Consider the following 20,211-nt stretch of genomic DNA (forward strand, 5'->3'; position numbering starts at 1 on the left):
GTCACACATAGCAGTGCTATCATGCTGGTGGCTTTTTGTGATTCAGTATTCAGTGATAAACAAAGAAAAGGCCTCAAATTTACTTCCAAAGCCAAACCAAGCAATCTGCAGACTCCCGGGTCTCTCAGGTGAAAATGAACTCAAAAGATATCAAATAAATTTAAAATCTTAGAGATGATAACTACCTGTTAGGGAATAAAAGCTATCACCATCATTATTGGAGTGGCACTGAGAAGCAGAGATCCCAAGCAAGAGGAAATGAGCTGGCATGCAGGGAGCAGAGACACAGACTCCTTTACACTTCACACACCTTAGCCTCTGAATATGTTTGGCTTGAAATTGAACTTAAGCATTCAAGTCCGAGAGCTGCACAAAGACATGGAGTCAAACTTAAATGCACCTTGAGAGGAATTTTTGAAATGGGAAGGATAGGAGCAGGGGGTTCAGGAGAAGAGAGAAACAGAAAATATCGCTAGTCTAGGTATAGAAAGTGGAGGTGGGAGGAGTGGCAGACAGACCAAGATCCAAGGGCAAGCGTTTGGAGGGAGAATTATGTTTTTGGATTGTACAGGGGGATTTCAATCCAGAGTCTGAATTAGGCAGAGACACATGATGTGACCAACGAGGATGGAAGGGAAACATATGCAAAGTCCTGGCTGAGCTTCTGACCTCCCCACTGAGACCAGGGAGAGATGTGAAGCAAAGAGATGGTACACCTCTGGGGTGTAACTGAATATGAGTGAAGCAAATCTTGCATCCAACCCCTATCTTTATGTTTATGATTTATTATAACTGTAGTTATGTCTGGTTGATGCCATGCTTTTAAAGTATGTTGACATTAAAGTTCACGTGTTATTTTTAATGCTATGTGGTGAAGCAAAAGACAATTTTTTCATATTGTGGGCAATAAAGTTCCTAATCTAACTAACTTTTCTGGTTGTGATTAATAAATATGTGAGAAATACACACAACTAATCACAACCAAACGTTCAAAAGTGGAGCATAAGTTGGAAAACTGTCTAGAAAGGGGGAGGGGGCCTAGCTGCTGTTACTACGAAATGTTACACTTCAAAAAGCAAAGTGTTAATGCACAATTGTGGGTTGATTTATTTGTGAAACAAAGCTCCCGGTCAGTTAATTGAGCAAAATAACAGGGATTATCATTGTGCAGCTTTATCAAGAAAACTGTTTTTTCCCCATCTACAGTGTGCTGACCACACAGCAGGTAGGTCTCAATTAGTGAACAGGGGGGTTAACTTCTCCAAACTTTTGACAACTGTAAATCATCAATTTGATTGCACTGTTTATTTGTTTCAAATACTCCAACTCACCCTGGCAGGACTTGCCAGCCTGGCAGTGGGTCATGTGGTTGAGGACGTTCTTCATGGTGCGGCAGTGAGGCAAGGCACATGCCCTCACCTCCCCGTTGGCCTGCTCCCGTCGCTGGCACTTGTGTGCATGAAGCAGCAGGACCAGCTGCTGCTGGATCAGCTTACGCTTCTCTGGGTCTGCTGTAGGGCCTGCTGAAGGCACCGCCACACCTCCGCTGCCGGCCAGGGGGAGCATCGCCGCCTGCTGCTGAGGCTGCTGCTGGAGTTGCTGCATAGTTGACAAAGAAAAAGACAGACACGGGTCAAAGTTGTAATGGGTTAAAATAACGCTTTCAATCTCTTTTAGCCTCCAGTGCTGCTAATACCACCATTGTAAAGAGGCAAATTCGTGTCAGTAACCTAAGGTGAGATGATACTCCATGTTTAGTTACGAAACTTTATCAAGGACTACAAGTGGTGCTAAAACAATCGTTCATTTATCAGAAAAATGATTAATAAAGTAGTTAAGTACAAAAAATCTATGTTTTTTATGGTAGCATAAGAAACAAATTAAATGGTATGCAGCAGAAATTAATTTAACCAGTGCTAAAAAAAAAATGTCATGATGCATCGTCTTGCTCGAACATTTTAACCACACACCATTACCAATGCATTAAACATATTTTTATAATTTTATCTTAAGTGACACATGAGATATGCCTGTTCAAAGTCTAAACACTTTTTCTTAACATCAAGTAGCAAATTAGCCACTGTATTTTTTCAGCTGATTTTAGGGTTGCGCCTCTATTATATGAAGTTTTAAAAAGTTCTTGGCAATTGCTCAACCTTTCAACAGAATTAAGTCTCATAGAGCAGGTTAGTCATCCAATTACAGAGTCTGTCAACTTGCAATTATCATGAATCAATGCACATCAATCAAAGTAAGATTTAGAACATTCCACAAGATTGGCAACCACTGAATGAAATTTGTAAAACGGCAATAAAATTTAAGCTGCTACAGTTATTAAATGTAGAATATGATCAATACTGAACCACTGATCACAGACAGATGTTGGGAGTTTAAGGGTTGGACACAGATTTGAAAATCATCAAGACAAGTAAGTGTGAATAGTAAACATTAGAATAGCTATCAAAAAGACTTATTGAAATTAATTGATTGTGTCACTAATAAACTTGGTAGCTTAAAAAAATATAGTACTAAAATAGTACTGTACGTGTACTGTTCATAGCTCCATGAGTGTCGCTATATCATGGGAAATTCATGTGTCTAAAACATATAGAGAAATGTTGTGTTATCTGTAACAAGCACTAACCATGTTTGGCACGCTAGTGACAGCAGCCCCTTTGAGCTCACTGGGGAAGGGTGGTAGACTGTTGGCAAGGGCAGCCTTGTTCTGGAGCTGCTGCTGAGGGTTTAGCTGCTGGCCTGGCCCTGCGGCACCCTGACCGTAGGGCTGGGCCCCAAATGGACCGCCATTGCTACCCAGGCCCATCTGGAAAAACAGACAAATTGACAGAAAAGTTAATGTAATAATTTAGCACTATTAACTTCATAGACTGACAGGACAAGCTACTTTACGGCCTTGAATTCTGAAAGAATGGACTCAGCTTGTACAAAGTATTAATAAGTTTAACGCTTAAATGCTTACCTGGGGGATTACAATTCACTGTCCCCACCAGTCATTTACACCCTACTACTAACTAGCGGCTAACATCTGTCTGAAAATTATGTGGTACCATTAACTAAACTGTTTCCATAAACAAAGACTCATAACTGTTCGTGAACAGCAAACAGGCAGTTTACTATGTTTTGAGAAGTCCAAATGTTACAATGGATAATGACTTTCTTGCATGTTCTTTTTCACCTATATATGTAAAAACAGCCCTAATGTGCGTACAAAGGTTCCACCTCCATTTCATGCCAATTTGTCATCACAAGTCCCCCCTCTGCCAATACAGGCACTAACATGGCTGTGCCAGGCTGACTGTGCGGGTTTGGTCTAAACCAGCCCACTGATGCTCTGGCACCATAACAGCTCAGCATGACACCAGCTATTGGCAGGAAGGATTTCTCCACCCCTCGACTAAATTACCCCCCCCACACACAACAAGACAGTAGTAGAGTTTGCAACCCGTGGATCCACTAGAGACACCAGAGTTAAAAACATTTTCTAACACTGCAGCATGTAGGTGTGTGAGCCACCAGATAAATGCTGATCTATTTTGGCAAAGAGTTTCTTCAATTAGCCACAGCTGACAGGTAATTAAGAAAAACTTGGCGGTCATATTCTCAAGATCCTGATGGGTTTTAGAACAAATTAAGTTTTCGGCTAATTAAGGCCCATAGATTAACTGTCTGCACACAGGGGTCTCCCCACAGGAAGAAAATATATATCAAGAGACTATGGCAAGGAAATTTCATTCTACTGTTTAGTAATTTTTAGTGGCACTATGTTGTGATTACATGATCATATTATGTTATTGTTTTACAAATTTCTTTTGATCCGATTAATGATTTGAAGCAAATTGCGTTTCAGATTGAGTTTTGTCACACAGTTTACCGTGAACATCAATTTATTTATTAATATATCTGTTACATCATGACAAAAATAAATATTGTAAAAATATTCTTATTAACATCATTACAGTCTTTCCAACAATACTGTCCTTTGAGACAATGAAAATTAATCAACCAGATTTTTTTAAAATACTTTTTACTGAGGTAGCTCTCCCTTTAATATCTACTCTTGTATTAAGATATTGCTGCTCATGTTTGATATCAATTAGCAGGACTGCTTTATGGCAGTATTAGATTTACAAGAACATAGCTTCAGTGTGATTAAGAACTTTGATTTACGAGGTATTTAATTCACTAGATATTCCGGTTATTTTATCTACATCTATCCTATGGTTTCTCTCTTGAAATTCCAGAAAAATTACTAGTGCAACATACCCTCAGGTGCCAGTTTATTAGGTACACCTAGCTACAACTAAACCAGTCTAATACAACAGTCCTGCTGTAAATCCTAACTTCATCAGGTTTATAATGATCAGATTTTATTGAAATTGTTTTAGAGAAGTGTTGATTTAAATATATGACCATTTTGAAGATTGCAGTTTGTGGTGCTGTTGTATTGTACTGCATTATAGGGAGACGTGTTTCTGTTATTTACTCTACACTCATTGATTGAAATGAGACAGAGAAGATAATAGAAACAAAATAATAAAAACCCAATACTGTTCAACAACACCACAAACTACATCCTTCTAAATGACCATAAATTTGTACAGCACAACTGTTTTAACAAAACCTGAAAATTATAACCTTCATAACATAGAATTTATTTCAGGACTTGTGTATTAGACCTTATAAGTTTTAGTTATGTGTACCTAATAAAATGCCAACTGATTGTATATCACAAAATGAAATTACTGTGATAAGGATTTTACCCATATTGCCGACCTTCAAGAACTAACACTGCATACATCAAGATGTCAGGTGCCAGGGGGATTAGAATCCGTGTTACTGCCGTGCTTTACACACTGGTCAACTTTGCTTCTCTCTCATCCAAAGAGCTGCTGGGAGACCAGACCAGACTTCACCATGCCAGGCCAGGCTGTATCCCCTCAGGCTGTTGACACTGCTCCAACAGACCAGATAAAAAAAAAGACCCAGCTGAGACGACCAGACACTGGCAGCCTTTCAACACAGCTGAGCAGGCGAACACACACAGTCACGCACACACAAATGCACGCCGCCTCTGCTTCACTCTTCCCATTCAGCCCCCCACTCTCCGACACGCTCCACACATCAGCAGGCAGAACAGTTGCCACCTATCATCTCACTGCTCTGCTGCCAGACCAGACTATTCAGCTGAGCTTCCCTCCCTCCTTCTTCCTCACTGCCCTCTGTCATTCTAACTGATTAAGTGGTTTACAGTACCTGTCTTCCTCTATGTGAGTGACAGGCCAAGCAGCCATCCAATAAGCCAGAGAAAGCGAGGGCGGTGTTCACGCACATACAATAACAAAGGAGCATGAGGCAGGAAGGAGTGACAGCAGCCTCTCACCAAAACAAATGCCCAGAAAGAGATTTACAACCTGCGATTAAAGCACAATAGAGGAAGCCATACACAAAGACTGGGGCTAGTGGTTTTCTCCTCCAGAGCTGTCGGTGACATGATAATCACATTAGACGGGCTGAGGTTGCAACACACGGAAAGGGCTCCCCCTGCAAAATGCGGACAGTACCCTCAAAAATACTTCTACATCAGCTTTTAATCTCTATCGTGGTAAAAGCATGTGTACACACCCTATTTAAGAATGAATCTCAACACACACCTTCGCTATCTCTAAAGGTCTCTTCTCGGTAGCTTGCAGCATCATTCTGTGTGTTGTGGATACATTCTGCTTTAGTGTCTTGGCTCTGACACACAGCCAGTAAAATAGATGGCTTTCTGCTGATTTCTTGTGAAACCACACTTGTGGCAAGCTAACATTTATGCAGCCACTATGTACTCTCACTCTCTCACACACACACACACACACACACACACACACACACACACACACACGCGACTATTTAGAGTCCCAAGACTAATCTTAACAATGAGCAGTTGACAGCCATGTCAACATTAGCTCCTTGCCAAAGTGGAAGTAGAGCTGCAGCTGCAGTGTACATTTCATTTCCAACCAATCAGAGTGCTGAAAATTAGTGTAGAGTGAGAAAAAACTGTGCAGATGAACCAACAAAGCAACCAGCAGACTGTATAGATACAGATGCATACACCACAAATGCAAAAAAGGGGGCAATCTGAAGTGTGGGAGGATTCAATCAAGTACCTTATCAATGATCTCAAAGGTTTTTGGTTTATTGCTGTAGTGAGTGTACCAAGTCATTTGAGACAAGGTATGAGTGGTTATGGTCGGTCATGAAACATCTTCACTCACATTAACCAGCCAATTAAGAACTAAATAAAGCTGAGCAATAGCAATAATCACACAGTCGCAAATGCATTTCAAAAATGCTGTATTCAGACCAAGGCCCCATTCTCATTGTGAGGGTAACCAAGGTTGCTTGATTCATTGCTGATAATTCATCGGGGTTTGCCAGTTTGCCATATAATGCATCTGCTGTTGGAAGAGGCAGTGCCAGAAGTCCCTAAATCCAAAAGGTAGTGACTCCATGAGTTATCAGAGGAAGCACATAGCTGTTTACACCCTCCACCCTCTACAGTGGAGTAAGGAGTGACAGGGACCACTGTTCACATCCTTTTGCCATTGCAAATCATAAAGTAAAGACAAGACAAAAATAAAAAAGAAAACACAAAAATTAAAGGTACTCTGTTTAGTCTCTGACCAGTAGTGGTGCTGTTTGTATGTCACCCTCAGAGTAAACACACAAGGATGCATGCCATAAGTACAAGGGTGAGCGATACATATATCTGCTCACTGAAGAGGTTATTAATGAATATCAGCCGTTTGGTGGAGATGTACCCTAACGGCAGCAATTTGCCAATAAACCTGGAGAAGAGGAAGGTAAGTCTTTGTAAACAATACTACTTTTAAAAAAAAATTAATAAAATCAACAAAATAAAAAATAAAAAAAAATAAATAAATAAAAAAACAATTGAAAATGTTTTATAAGGTAGGAAAAGCATTTAACATGTTTGTTTTGTGTGGCTTTTAAGACACGTCCAGTTTCTTTTTTTTAAGAGAAACAAAACCTTATTTGTTTACATTGCAGTAAATACAGCATCTACATAGCCATAACACCATACTAGCCAATTATTTAAGAGCAGATTATTGTTTTACACTGTCCACTAATGTTGCTTTATTCCAAAATAAGAGAATGCAAAATAAATCCATCGGGGATGACATATTAAGCCTCCACTTACATTTGAAGTTTGCTCAATGAGAATGATCATTTTGACTGGTTAACTTGTACGTTTGGATCAGTCAAGCATCATATGAAGAGTGGGGCTCAGAGCACCAACACGCAAACACAAAAAATCATCATCAAGCTTATTAAATTTGTCTGTCGGGAGTCTGCACGCTTCCAAATGGCTCACATTCATTTGTCTTCAATGTTAAAATGGTTTCCACCCCCGCTCCAATCCAAACATCCCATGGATGACAAATGAATAATCCTATGTGAATGATAAATGCAGAGATATATTTGATATACGCCTAGATTTATTGTAGCACTAAAATGCGCATTCACAAACACTATACTAAAAAGAACGATGACGGAAAATGGGGCTGTGACTCACCTTGTTCATGTTGCCTGCTTGTTGGGCTGCACTGAGGGTGGCATGAGCTCCCATCTGCTGCCCTCCCTGGGTGAGAGTCTCTGCCAAAGCACTGCCTGCTCCTCCTGGTCCTGGTGCAGCTCCCTGCATTGTCGGTCCCTGGTACTGCATGCCTGTTACTCCTGCTCCCCGTCCTCTCCCAGCTCCAGGTCCGAGGCCACCATTCATCACCTGCCCAGGTTGGGGCTGTCCTCCCTGGGCCAGTAGCCCAGCATGGCCCTGGCTATTGTTAATCATGGCTTGGTTGAAGCCTGCTGTGTTCAAGCCCATTGTTGCAGTATTACTGTTGTTGTTTTGTCCTGCTATTCCAGTTGGTGTTCCCGTTTTCTGGGCCTGGGGTGACGGGTGGTTGTTGGGGGAGCCTTGGCCAAGGGGGCTCTTACCCAGCGGTGTACCCAGCTGAGGCCCCATACCGCCTGGCTGAGGGCTAGCTGAGTTCAGCCCTGCACCTGTGATACTGGAGGTGCTACCGGCTCGAAGGAGCTCTGAGAGCTGCTTGTGCTTGGCGGCTGCATCCGGGACGACAGAGCCACCGCCACCACCAAGGCCTGCAGGGGTGCCACCTGGCCCACCAGCTCCAGGTGCTGCTCCACCATTTGAAGGCATCCCACCCATCAAGCTTAGATCTCCACCATTAGGGATCAATTCATCTGGAAGGTCATTCTCCAAATCATCCCAGGATAGTGATCCCAGATCTAGGTGAGAAAGAAGAGGTGGGATTAATAGGAGTAATTTAACTAAATTTCAGAGTTAGTTCGTTGGTGGTTTCAAGGATGCCGCACTGAAAATGTTTCATCTAAGCATTTCAACAATGTTTGTAAGTCACTAAGGAACATTTACTTCTCTAAGCCACATTGCCTTTGTGGTCTCTCAAATAAGCATGTACAAGAGGCATTTACTGCCAAGTATTTATATCTTCCCCATGTACCACTGGCAACTCAACCTACAATTCAACACACGACAGTAGGTGTTAAAAATCAAACAAATAATCTTCTTACTACTCAGCTCACCCTCCTTCTCAGTCCAAATTTTCACAAACACTCCCAATTATGGGATATTAATTAGCCAACATGCTCTCTGGTGCTGCACTGTGGCCTTGTCTCTGCAGTATAAGACAGAAACAAGACACGCGTGATAATACGAGCATCGCTACTGGCTGACAAACAAAGTGTGACAACAGAGAGAATCCAGCAGCACTCAAGAATTCCTGCTGGGCGGTGGAGGAATATTTGTGTCACACCATCCAGAGGTGTGATAATAATGCCAAGTGCCTAGGGAGCCATGATTTGTTTGAGATGAAGTGATTAAGACACTAAGAAAAGATGGTGAGGTGTATGTGCATTACGGCTGTCCACCACCAACGAAAATACCTCTCTGACATATTAATTTGCGGAACCTGGACAAAAAAAAACAACTGATAAGTTGGGGGTGTCACTATTTGCATTTGGTGTGCGAGAATATTCTGGTTTAATGTCCTCTGCACTGTCTCGATCATTAGTACTATTATATATTACCATTTGATTGCTGCACTCTAAGTATTAAATATGGTACAGCTAATTAGTTTTTGTGTACTGCAAGTAACTGCAATCTCAACCTATGAGGTAGCAGGGCACAAGTAGCTTTAAATATGAAAAAAGTCACAATAAAAGCTGTTTTTAGAGATTACCTTCATGACATGTCAGAGGTTTGTGAACACTCACTCTGTAATTTAAGCACGTCACCTGCAGTTCTACATCTAACCAGACCACCAGTGTTTGGTTCCTGTTTTACCTCTACTCAGTTGCAATACAATCCCTTGTAAAAATGATCAAAATTCATCAACATCAAAGTTGAGACTGTACTGTACCATGTCTTATTGCGCATGTGCAGGACACACTGGCAGGGAATAATGTAATGATTTTTAAAAATTGTAGAATTATTAGGAATTTGCTAAATAATGTAATGGGAAAACTTGAATAAATAAAATGTACTCCCATTAAATAAGCTTCAAGCTGCATTCTAGCTGTGAAATAAATGCAGCCCTCTCATTCCAGTGGGAGAACCAACAAAGAGAACTCTGGCAAAAAAACACATGGTCGTCCAGCAAAAAACGTCTAACCTGGCTCAACATTTTGCCAGAATACAATGCAACATTATCCAGCAGGGTGATGCAGTGGCCAATATTTCTACCGTTTAGCGCACAGTTGACGCAAAGGAAAGATGAAATGATTATGTTATGGCATGTGATAAGCCTTCAAACTTATGGACCAGTTACTCAAACTAGACTTCCTGGATCGCATTTCAACATATGTCTCAAAAGTACATGGAGAAACATGCCGCCAACCATGCAGTCCTTTGCACATTTTTTAATGTAGGGCTGTTCTCAGTCTTAATCCCTGCTAAAAGTTATGGTAGGTTGCCTAACAGCCAACATCGTAGTTGGCTAAAACGATCGTCTTCTCATCAGGCTAACTCATTTCTTCAAAAGTGTATGGTGGGGTTGATTTATTAATTTTTGACAAAGTTATCTTGTAAAACAAAAAATTCTTACCTTGAAATAAAGACCAAACGTATAAAACAGCAGAGGCCATGATCAACATGCATGCTCATGGCTTGTCGCGCCATGTTCAAACTGCACAGCTGAAGGTAGTGAGAGCTGAGGAATGTTACTTTATCTAAGACATATCCTAATCAAGTCAAGCTTATCACTTATCAACATATAATTAACAGGGCCTTGGTGTTAATGCTACAGGATGGGATAGGGGACAACAGAGCAGACAGAATGAGGCAGTCACCCTCCCATCTGCCACCTGCTGCCGCTGGATGCCTTCATTGAGATTCAGTCAGGATCCCGCCTTTAATGAGGGCACTAGGCTTACGCACTTTCCTGAGTAAACACAGCCCTCCAGATCTGCCATGCTAGTACTGCTGTTTGTCCTTGGCATCAGGCAAGCAGGTGTTCCACGTGGAGGAAGCTTGTGTAAGCCTGAAGGAGCCATCTTTTCCTCACTCGCTCCTCTCAGCCTCTTCTCTCTAACCAGCAGCAACATGTGCTCGGGTCTGGCCCTGCATTCGTTTCTGAATGGGAACACAAACACACAAACTGTGCGACCTTGCCCTGAGGTTCCTTAGCTGGAGACCAAAGATGCAAAGCAATGTTTTGGTTAGGTAGCTCCACACGCAGTCAAGAGATCCCAAACCACGGAAGGAGGGGGAGGGGAGACAGAAATGGAATACTATTCTTCAATTCATGCGGCCTTCCTTTTTTCCCCTTTCCCTCATTACATTTGTTTCCTATTAATACTTACTTCTTATGCTCTTTTACTCAATTATCCCCCTTCCTCTACCTACTGATCACCACAATGCTCTCTACTTTTTCCTGTTATATCCCGTGGCTCCTGTCTAGGAGTTGGTAGTTATAAATACCCGCAAAACCAGCCCCAGCAGTGGTCCAGACTGGAGCTGTCTGTCATCTTGCCTTAGGGCTGAGTGTCTAGCCTTAGAGGGACAGGTGCAGCATGGCTGCTGGCAGCCTTTCGCTTACTGTTCAGTAGCACAGCAGGGAGAGAAATAAAGCCACTTAGAGCAGGGAAAGTAATTTATCTTCTGCTTTTTCAACAATACTTTAAGGTTCCTTGAACTGGGTAATAACACTCTTGAGCAGACATGCCCATTAAAGTAATGTGACGTTGGAAGGAGGTGTGGAGAAAATATCTGACGAAAGGCTATTCAGCTATGGCTGTATGGAATACTTTTTTACTGAATCATGGAGGATTTCACTGAATAAAACAAAAAATTAATTTTAATATGACTGAGGACTGATGAAGAAAAAGTCAATGCTAATTGGATAATAAGCGAAACCTTTTACACCAATTAGGCCAATCATGTAGGACTTAACACTACATCCATAGCCAAATGTGTCAGTTACGCGACATGCAGTCCACAGCGGCTTTGTTTATATTCCAGCTAGCAAGGCGTATCATCTAAAATCTGTCTTCGTACTTAATTTAATACTGCTCTTTTAAAAGCAAAATTTTCACTCTGGGGATAATTTTCGCCAAACAGCAGTATCTCCACCTGGAAGCCAGCTGCTCATTGCAACTACTGGAGGGCAAATTTAGCAAGGTTTGTCCGCTTTCTTGAGTTAAATTATGCTAGTGGATTGGCCCTTGGGATGGCAATCTTATTCTGTAGCTTGTCCACCACTTTGGTCCAGAGTGATCATCTCAACAATTTGATTCCCAACAACTTCGAAACAGACATTTATGGTCCCCTGGGGTTAAATCCTTATGATTACTATAATGTACAGACTTTTCATTTAGCACCACCAACAACACAAACTTTTCACTTTTTGCGTAACACATTTGAGTTTTAACTATCTTTAACTAAAGATTCAGCTCAGTGCTGACTTGAGCCTAAGTACTGGGGAAGTTTAATGTACAACTGAGGCTTGGTATGAGCCCCTTAGATTGAAGACAATTGACACAAGTCTGACAATGTAGATCTGACCCAAGCTCATTCTGGGATGTCCTAAAATGGTCATTGAAAATATTTAATTAAGGGTAGAAACATGGCCTTTCTTCTTGCTCCACCCTCAGACAAAATTTTATATTATTTGCACCAATGTGGAAAAACAGTATCTACAGTTTTATCATCTGTTAACAATTTTGTTTCATTTGTATCATTACAGTGTGTAAGTAATACAGCCTCATGGGGCCACTGGGCTAACCACCGACTCCTGTTGGCTATTGACAGATTACTGTGATGTCAGTCTTGGCCTAACTTTACATAAAATAGGTCCTGGAATAGCCTAAGAAAACTACACAGGCTTGAATAAACAAATTGCCAACCAGCCAGAAAGTCTGCCATCTCAAGCCTGTACCATGTAATGGCAGATTTAGAGAGCATCTTAGTTTCCCCCTGATTATCATTCAACCAAAAACTACACCAAGTGCTTGTAATGATTTGGTCTCCCCTCTGATCTGGTAGAATTTGTTACAGTGAGTGACATCACCTGGATCTATAAAAGAAGGATATATGAATATATTAATTAAGTGATACAAAACAAAATGCTTTTTTAGATTTTTGATTTGTTTGACTGTTGTATAGGAAAGATGCACATTTTGTGCGAAATTTAGGACTTCACAGCACTGTAGGCTAATCATGAGGGATCACATCATTAAATCCAGTAGCTCCAGGTATACAAGAATTAATGGTACATTTTTCAGAAAGAAATCTATAAAGGGAGTTAGAGGAGAGAGGACTGTCAGTGTGCATCTGCTGCACTGGAGGGGCCTGGACAGGAATTAGACAGCCCTTTTATTTCTCCATCACAAAGTAACAAAATACTGGAATTTAAAGTTTCAACCAACAATGCTTTAGAGGTATAATAACCCTAACAAAGGCACCTTTTTCTTTTATCTAGCTCTTCTCACATATCTCAACAACACACACTGACATATAATCATTAACTGGAACAGTAGGATGCTGTACGCTTTTGGGTTCACTTGCTCTTTACAGTGTTTTAATGGAAATCAACAACTTTTGACAGCTAATGTATCCTGAACAAACAAACAAACAAATAAACAAAGGATCATAAATGAATGAAGGATTTACATAACATCTTATATAATAAAATATTCAATCCTGATTCTTGCAGATTGGCTCAGGACATCCCTATTACTTCCTTTAAGGACTGTCACTTTTTATCCGAAATTCAAACATTTGTTTGAACGTAGGGGGAAAAACGTAATATTTGAACTATAATGACCTGTTCGAATTCAAAATTTACAGTCTATTAGTGCAACAGACCGTTTGAAGTAGTTTGCCTTGTGATCCAACAGAAGGCGCTCTGAAACTTCACTATCAGCTTGATCTATGGCATTCCCTATTTACCTATCAAGCTAGTAATGTTATGTTGTTTGCTACGAAAATGGAAAATACTAGCGAGCAAAGCCATCCTGAGCGGACAATCACAACACCAAAGCTTCTGAAAGGCAGTCTGTGTGTGGAATAATTTAAGGTTCCACGCTGTGGTTGGCAAAGTAACAAAAGAAGATAAGGCTGTTTGCGGACTTTGTACAAAGCAGCCAATCTTACACTACAGCGACAACAAATCTGTGGACTCACCTGGGGTGTGTTTGTTCAAACTTGATTTTTGGAAAATAGTGACAGCCCTGCTGTCTTTAGGCCTGAAGTGCCCACTTCACCTGGGTCTCCTGACTTCAAGACTGCCTAGACCCTGCATGACTGATGCTCAACCAACAGCAAAGAAATATTATTACTGATGTTAAAAAACAATCTAAAGATGGACACATCAGTATTATCATTAATATTAACATTTTGTCTGGGATCAGTAAAAAGTATTTTATTACACAGAAATTAGTATTTAAATTGCATGACTAAAACCCAAATAAAAGAGTGTCTATAAATTTATGTATGCAAACCTTGGGAAACAAATACCTGCAAAATACCTGCTATAACATTGCAAACTGGGGTAATATATTAAACGAGACATGCTTGAAAAATGAAATCCTTAACTGCAAATGATCCTTTGAACGACTGCATGATGTAAATTTCATAAATTCCCCTTGCCGATGAGGGTCAAAGGAGACCATCTGCATGCAGCCCAGAATTTATGACCATCGACTGTTTGTGCTGACACGCCCACCCAAGCAGACATCCAATGTAGTAGAAACTCAAATTAGTGGCACAGCAGCGTTTTTCTTTTCAACACAACTCAGTGGTAAACCTGCAATTACTGATTTTTTTTGGCCACTCCAGGGTTGATGCACTACAATTAACCCCCTTCACAATGTCACATTGTTTTCACATTGTAATCTCATAGACTGTTGTTATGAAAATATCGATTAAAGCCACTTTAATTTAGCTTTTCATAGAGCTAAGATCCACCTGTGCGGTAAAGTAACAGGTGGAGCTCTTACATCACTCCAACAGTGGATTTAATTAAGTTCTCCATCATGTTGTTTTTCCTCAGATTTAAATTTTCATGTCAGTTTTTTGTCCTTTAAGGCTTATGCCACACATTCTCCTGTTTTTCAGCTTTTTTGTCTACACACCTGATCGATGCATTCCCAGGTGAACTTCTTGAAAACCAATTTTATATCCTAGCAGCACTTTCTTGATTCGCTTCCTTACCAGGCTATATGCCTCATTAATTACTAAGTCAAAGTGGTGTGCTGACATATGCTGGAATGAGTAAGACCATCTTTCGAAATAAAAAATGTGATGAAGTCTGCCCACAACAGCTGGATATTACCTTTTTCATATATTAAGAAAGTTTATGGTGAAAACTTTATGTTGAAAAGCCACCTTTTTTCATATAAACGTATAAAAGAAGCAGAATTTTCTAGGTGGTCTACAAATACGAAAAGGTTTTCTTCAGCCCCACTATCACTTTTCTATACCTTACACACAGATGAAGGCATCTGCAAGTGCCATAAGCAAAACTAGTAACACTGGCTCATGGAAAAAGATTGTATTACAACAAGGAAAACAAGCTTAAACACAAGCACAAACCCAAGCAATGAGTGGCATTGAAAAAAAATTACTATACCAGTAGGGCTGTAGTCTCTTGGTCAACCGGTCAATAGGTTGGTCGATATAATCTCATTTTACCAAATTCTCATTGGTCAGACAATCGCCTGTGTTACTTTCATAAGGAGAAAAGGGCTACATCAATAGCCTTCCAGGAGTAATCCATTATTTACTGTGGCAGCAGGAAGGACAGACTACCTGTGAATACATTTTCCAACTTTCAACTCACCCAGCCAATGAAGACTGGTAGGTTTAAACTTATTTAACGTTTACTGAACATTTACTCAGAGTCAGCTGCATACTAATTGACACCACGTCAAAGATGTGTTGGCATGGCTGCATTTTGTTAAAATGGAAAAGTCGAGGGTAAACTTTGCAAACAGCAGTTTGCATATTCACAGCTCAACTACCAACATGGCATATCATCTAAAAATGGAAGGCTAACGTGCCTGCATTAGGATGCTCCGTCAACTTTCGTGTTTAACGCTTGAAGCTTTGCGTATATTCTCAACAGTTCACATGCTGGAATAACCAGTTGATAAAGTTCTATTTAAGTAAATCATATGAATATATATATAGGTTCACGCTGGTCAGCTCTGAGTCTGTTGTTATCATTTGAGTATAATAATTAGGTTCGAATGATTTATTTGGTGCAAATACTAGCTTTTTATGTTTATTTATAATTCATTTAGTCTAAATCAGGCTACCAGTTAGAGTGCCATTTTAGCTAATCTAGAGATCACGAGCTGGGACCAATCAATTGGTTGAAGAGCCTGTACAATTTCAGTCGACTACGATTTTCTTTGGTTGACTTCAGCCCTACATGACAAAATTAACAAATTACCAATTAGCCCATGCGGAAAACTACACCAGCTAAAAAAGAGGAGACGCTGTCATAAACACTTAACAGAGGAGGGGTTTGTGGGTGGTGACACACCACCCTCATCTCCCCTCATCTGATCCTCTGCTGCCCTTTCATTTTTCTCAGGGTTTTTCTGGTTGCCCACTGGCAGAAGCATAAATGGCTCCATTAGTGGCTGCGTCATGAGCTTACTGTCTGCCTGCTAGGCATTAAAGGTGCCATTTGCGCAGTGGTAAGAGAACATTTGGGTGTTGGGGGTGTGAGTGGGGGCTCACTGAAATGGCTGTGAATGACACATGGAGTTGAACTAAGATCTCAGAAAGGCATGTATCAAATATTCACTAGTTACAGTTTGGCACACTTATGGTTTTGTTCAACATAAAGACAAACACCCTACCCACAAACACCCCAACTTTGCGAGAGAATCCATCAGCCATTTACAGACTAAGATTAAAATTAGATCTATCAAAATACAGCAATTCTGGATATGCATTAACACATTTAAAAAAAACAAAACAAAACAAAAAAAAACAGCCATTGTCCCAAGTCTTGACACCGTAGAGTCACTACAGTGTCAAGACATCTTACTAAAATCTAGTCGCACTACCAATGGATTTTCTGTGTGTGAGATTGGGGTGGGGGTTTGAGGGGTCCTGCAGGGTGACAGATGGCCTATATAGACAGACAGGGGGCACGTGTTTGCTCTCTGCCACAACAATAAAAGGAACCTCCCCAAACGAAACCAAAACTTGACTGCATAAAAACATCCCTAGTAAGCAACCAATGTAAGCATACATCCTCTACCACACAGATAAGTATGAAAATCACAAACATTACACCCCAAAATGGGATGTATAATTCAAACCAGACTCTACTGCAAAAGGCAAAGGCCAAATGTCAGGGCTGAGGGACGATGTTCACAAAGCTCCAGGCATGACAGTCGTCAAAGAGTGAAAGCCAAGTCTTTATCTTCAGTCATTTACAGCTCATGATCGTGTTGCCCAGTGCTGTCCCACGGGATCCCTTTAGTCCCCATTGTAACTCGAAAAAACTCTAAAGAGGAGGCAGGGCAGGTTTAATGATTGATCACTGCAGACATGTGGTGCCTTTGCCGTGTGTGATGGGCGTTGTAATTCATTATTGTTTTGACTGTTTTTTTTATTGAAAGGCTGTCCAGCTTATTATTTTTCTTGCAGACTAGACAAAATTAAACTCAATGAAGAACACATGCTATTTGATAGACATGATGCTCAAGAAAACCATTAGCTTAGCTAAATACATATTAAAACATACATCATACTCTGTGCATTATGGACAATGTGAAACACGGGTTCTACAGCCATACCGTTTCACTTAGATATGATTCCAAAATGTATTTTATTGGCCCAAATATGAAACTTTTTTCCCCTGATGAATCATGTATGAATAGTGAGGGTCCTATTGTATTTGCAGATGATACCTTTAAGTATTCACCAACAGCAGGCCAAATAAGTACCGCCTCTTTACAGACTTAGTTTAAAGCTGCATTACTGAATTATTTCCCACTAGGGGGCTTAATATTTTCAAACCCAGTTGACTAATAAAGAGCATGTACATATTACTGGCTTACAAAGATTTTAAAGTTAATGAGTTACAAAACAACTGATATGTACATTTGGGCTTATTTGCATTCATGCTGGTAGTTTTCACCAACTCTTGACAAAATATTATCTGACAGATGTTTGACTTTCTTTGCCAACCACCTGATAAATTTGTTGTTTAGTGCTGGACACAGACTGCACATTGGGTTCACCAATGCCACTTTTTTTTTGAACAGGGTTCGATGAGACCAGCTCTAACTCAACCATACAGTAAATCTGCAGGCAGCAAAATTATATCGATTTACAAGAGGCTAAAAGTTAAGTTTCTATGATTTCAATTCATGTTGATATCAGAAACACTGAACGATGCACGTTTAACAGAGTGTTGCTGATGTCTTAATTTAGTTCGCAAAAGTTTTCACCCATCTGTGTACAGTATGTCTGCTATTGTAAATGAGTCCTAACAGTGTCTATTAAACACAGTTTAGCCTACAGGAGTTGTCTGCTGGCTAATGTTACATGTTTTGCTGCCACAGAGAAAATAAATTCCTAAGAACCTCTTTAACTCAAATGGATCAGAGAATCTGTCAAGCAGCCCAGAAACATGTGTCACAGGATATCATATCATTGTAACAGAAAATGACAAGCCTGAAACAAGTGTTGAAGTTAGTGAAAATCTTTTTTTTCAGACCAGCCGCTTCCAAGAGCATGGGAGTTGTGTGTGTAGGTATGTGAAGTTTGAAATGTTTACTACACAACTAACAACCTCATTTAGTTGTTTTATTTGTATTGAGTTACTCTATGTTTATTCAAATTGAAAAATACATGTAAAAATATGTTTGAAGACAGCATACCATGTTATAGGCTTATCTATCTTCAAAATGTATGCAGAAACAGTATTTCAAAAGGGGTTTGTCTTAAAATAAGGAATAAGACATGCATGTGTCTACAGAGAGATGTGTCGCATATGAACCTTGCACAAAGTGTAACGCCATCGGCAAGAACTTCAGCAAATAAAATATTTACTGTACAATCAAAGGCAGTCCAGTGGCTTCCAGATTGGTGTGTGGATTCATATGCTGGTTTAGGGTCAATGTGGACATGGAGATGACTGAGTTTGTGTTTCTGTTAATTCATGTTTTTACACATGGTAGCTAAATGAAGCACCAGTATCAATTACTGTTTGTTAGCAACCCCTTTTTTTCCTCTCACTGGCAACTAAGGCCTAATCAACATACTAGACAGACCTGAACACTGAACGCATAAATAAAATGTAACTCGTCTAATGAATGGAACCACTTGAGCAGGGCCAGCCTGGAAATCTAATTAGCTATTAAATGCAGATGTCTGATGCACAGTATGCAATGAATTGAAGTGACATCTGATTTTAGAACAGGTGGGACTTTCTACCCGAATTATTATTATTTGAGTATGTGAGATAATAAGAGTCTAAGATATAACTGTGTCTCCATCATGCCATCATTACCTGTTATGCATGTGCCAGATTACCATAAAGGACACCACAGTGTTAATATGCATCTACAGCTCTGCTGAACAATTATCTCTAACATTACAACTTCCTACACAGGGCTGTTAACTTATAAGCTTTCAGAGCCCAGCACATGTAAGAAATGCTCTAACACATCCATATGCTCAGATGCCAGTGAGGTACACTTTGTTAAAAGTTAAGCAGTCTAATGGAACAACGCTGCCAGAAAGCCAACTTCCATTGAGGCAATAATGCTCAGTTTTTTATTTCAACTGTGTTAGAGAGGCATTGCTTCAACTGTGTGGTCATTTTGGAGACTGTAGTTTATACTACTGTTTGGTTTTTTTTTGCTGAAATGAATTGTGTTATGATGCCTGGAGGTAGAATTAGTTGCAGGCCTGTTTTTAGAACTGTATTAGACTGCGTCAGCCCATGGGAAGTGTACCTAATAAACTGGCATTTGAGTGTACAGGGTAGGTCTTTGCAATTACTTGCTCACCACAAAACCAAACCACAACACTGCAGCAAATGCTGTAAAACCACAGTAACTACTACCAACGAACAGCTCATCACAGTTATCTGACCTGATAACTTTAAACTGGGCTGCACTGGTGGTCAGTGGATTTAAAACCAATATTACACAGGAATGTTAAGTGTAAATCTAATTGATATTTGTGTTTACAGATAATATCGAGGCCTTTACCTTGTCCATCAGACGCTGACAGGGCAGGTGAATTCAGCTTCGGCCGCTTCGAGTTGGGAGGTCCGACGTCCAGCAGGTTTTCAGCCATAGTTGTTCTCTTGTCCGGCTGGTTGCTTAAGCTGATAACTATGATTACCTTATGACAAGGAAGTTGTTCTATCAACCCGAACCTACCCGGTTAGCACATTAGCAAGCTGGCAGCCTGCTAACGTTAACTAACTGGCTAATAGCTAGCTAATTGCCCGCTACCAGCTAAGTTAACTGTTAGCTTAGCTACTCCTTGCTACGAGAGTCAATGTCTTTCAAAAGAGATGCAATAGCGCCCCGCTTCGCCACCGCCATTCACCCCATGATAATCCAACACCCAACACCCACATTATTATCGTTAAATAACCCAGA

The 20,211-nt window shown here is 40.4% G+C and overlaps 1 protein-coding gene across 3 annotated transcripts in view; it reads right to left on the reverse strand.

The window, feature by feature from the left end:
• The window catches only part of crebbpa (CREB binding protein a), a 43,018-nt gene extending 22,945 nt beyond the window's left edge, over positions 1 to 20,073 (reverse strand). For all 3 annotated transcript variants that reach the window (XM_040145394.1, XM_040145393.1, XM_040145392.1), the window contains exons 1-4: positions 19,813 to 20,073; positions 7,604 to 8,337; positions 2,645 to 2,824; positions 1,332 to 1,599 (exon numbers count right to left, since the gene is read on the reverse strand). In XM_040145394.1, the coding sequence (XP_040001328.1) occupies positions 1,332 to 1,599; positions 2,645 to 2,824; positions 7,604 to 8,337; positions 19,813 to 19,900 (1,270 nt within the window). In that variant the 5' untranslated portion in view covers positions 19,901 to 20,073. The remainder of the gene's footprint in view (positions 1 to 1,331; positions 1,600 to 2,644; positions 2,825 to 7,603; positions 8,338 to 19,812) is intronic.
• Positions 20,074 to 20,211: the final 138 nt, after the last annotated feature.

This window comes from Xiphias gladius, chromosome 15 (assembly GCF_016859285.1).
Source record: "Xiphias gladius isolate SHS-SW01 ecotype Sanya breed wild chromosome 15, ASM1685928v1, whole genome shotgun sequence".
NCBI classification, from domain to species: Eukaryota; Metazoa; Chordata; class Actinopteri; order Istiophoriformes; family Xiphiidae; genus Xiphias; species Xiphias gladius.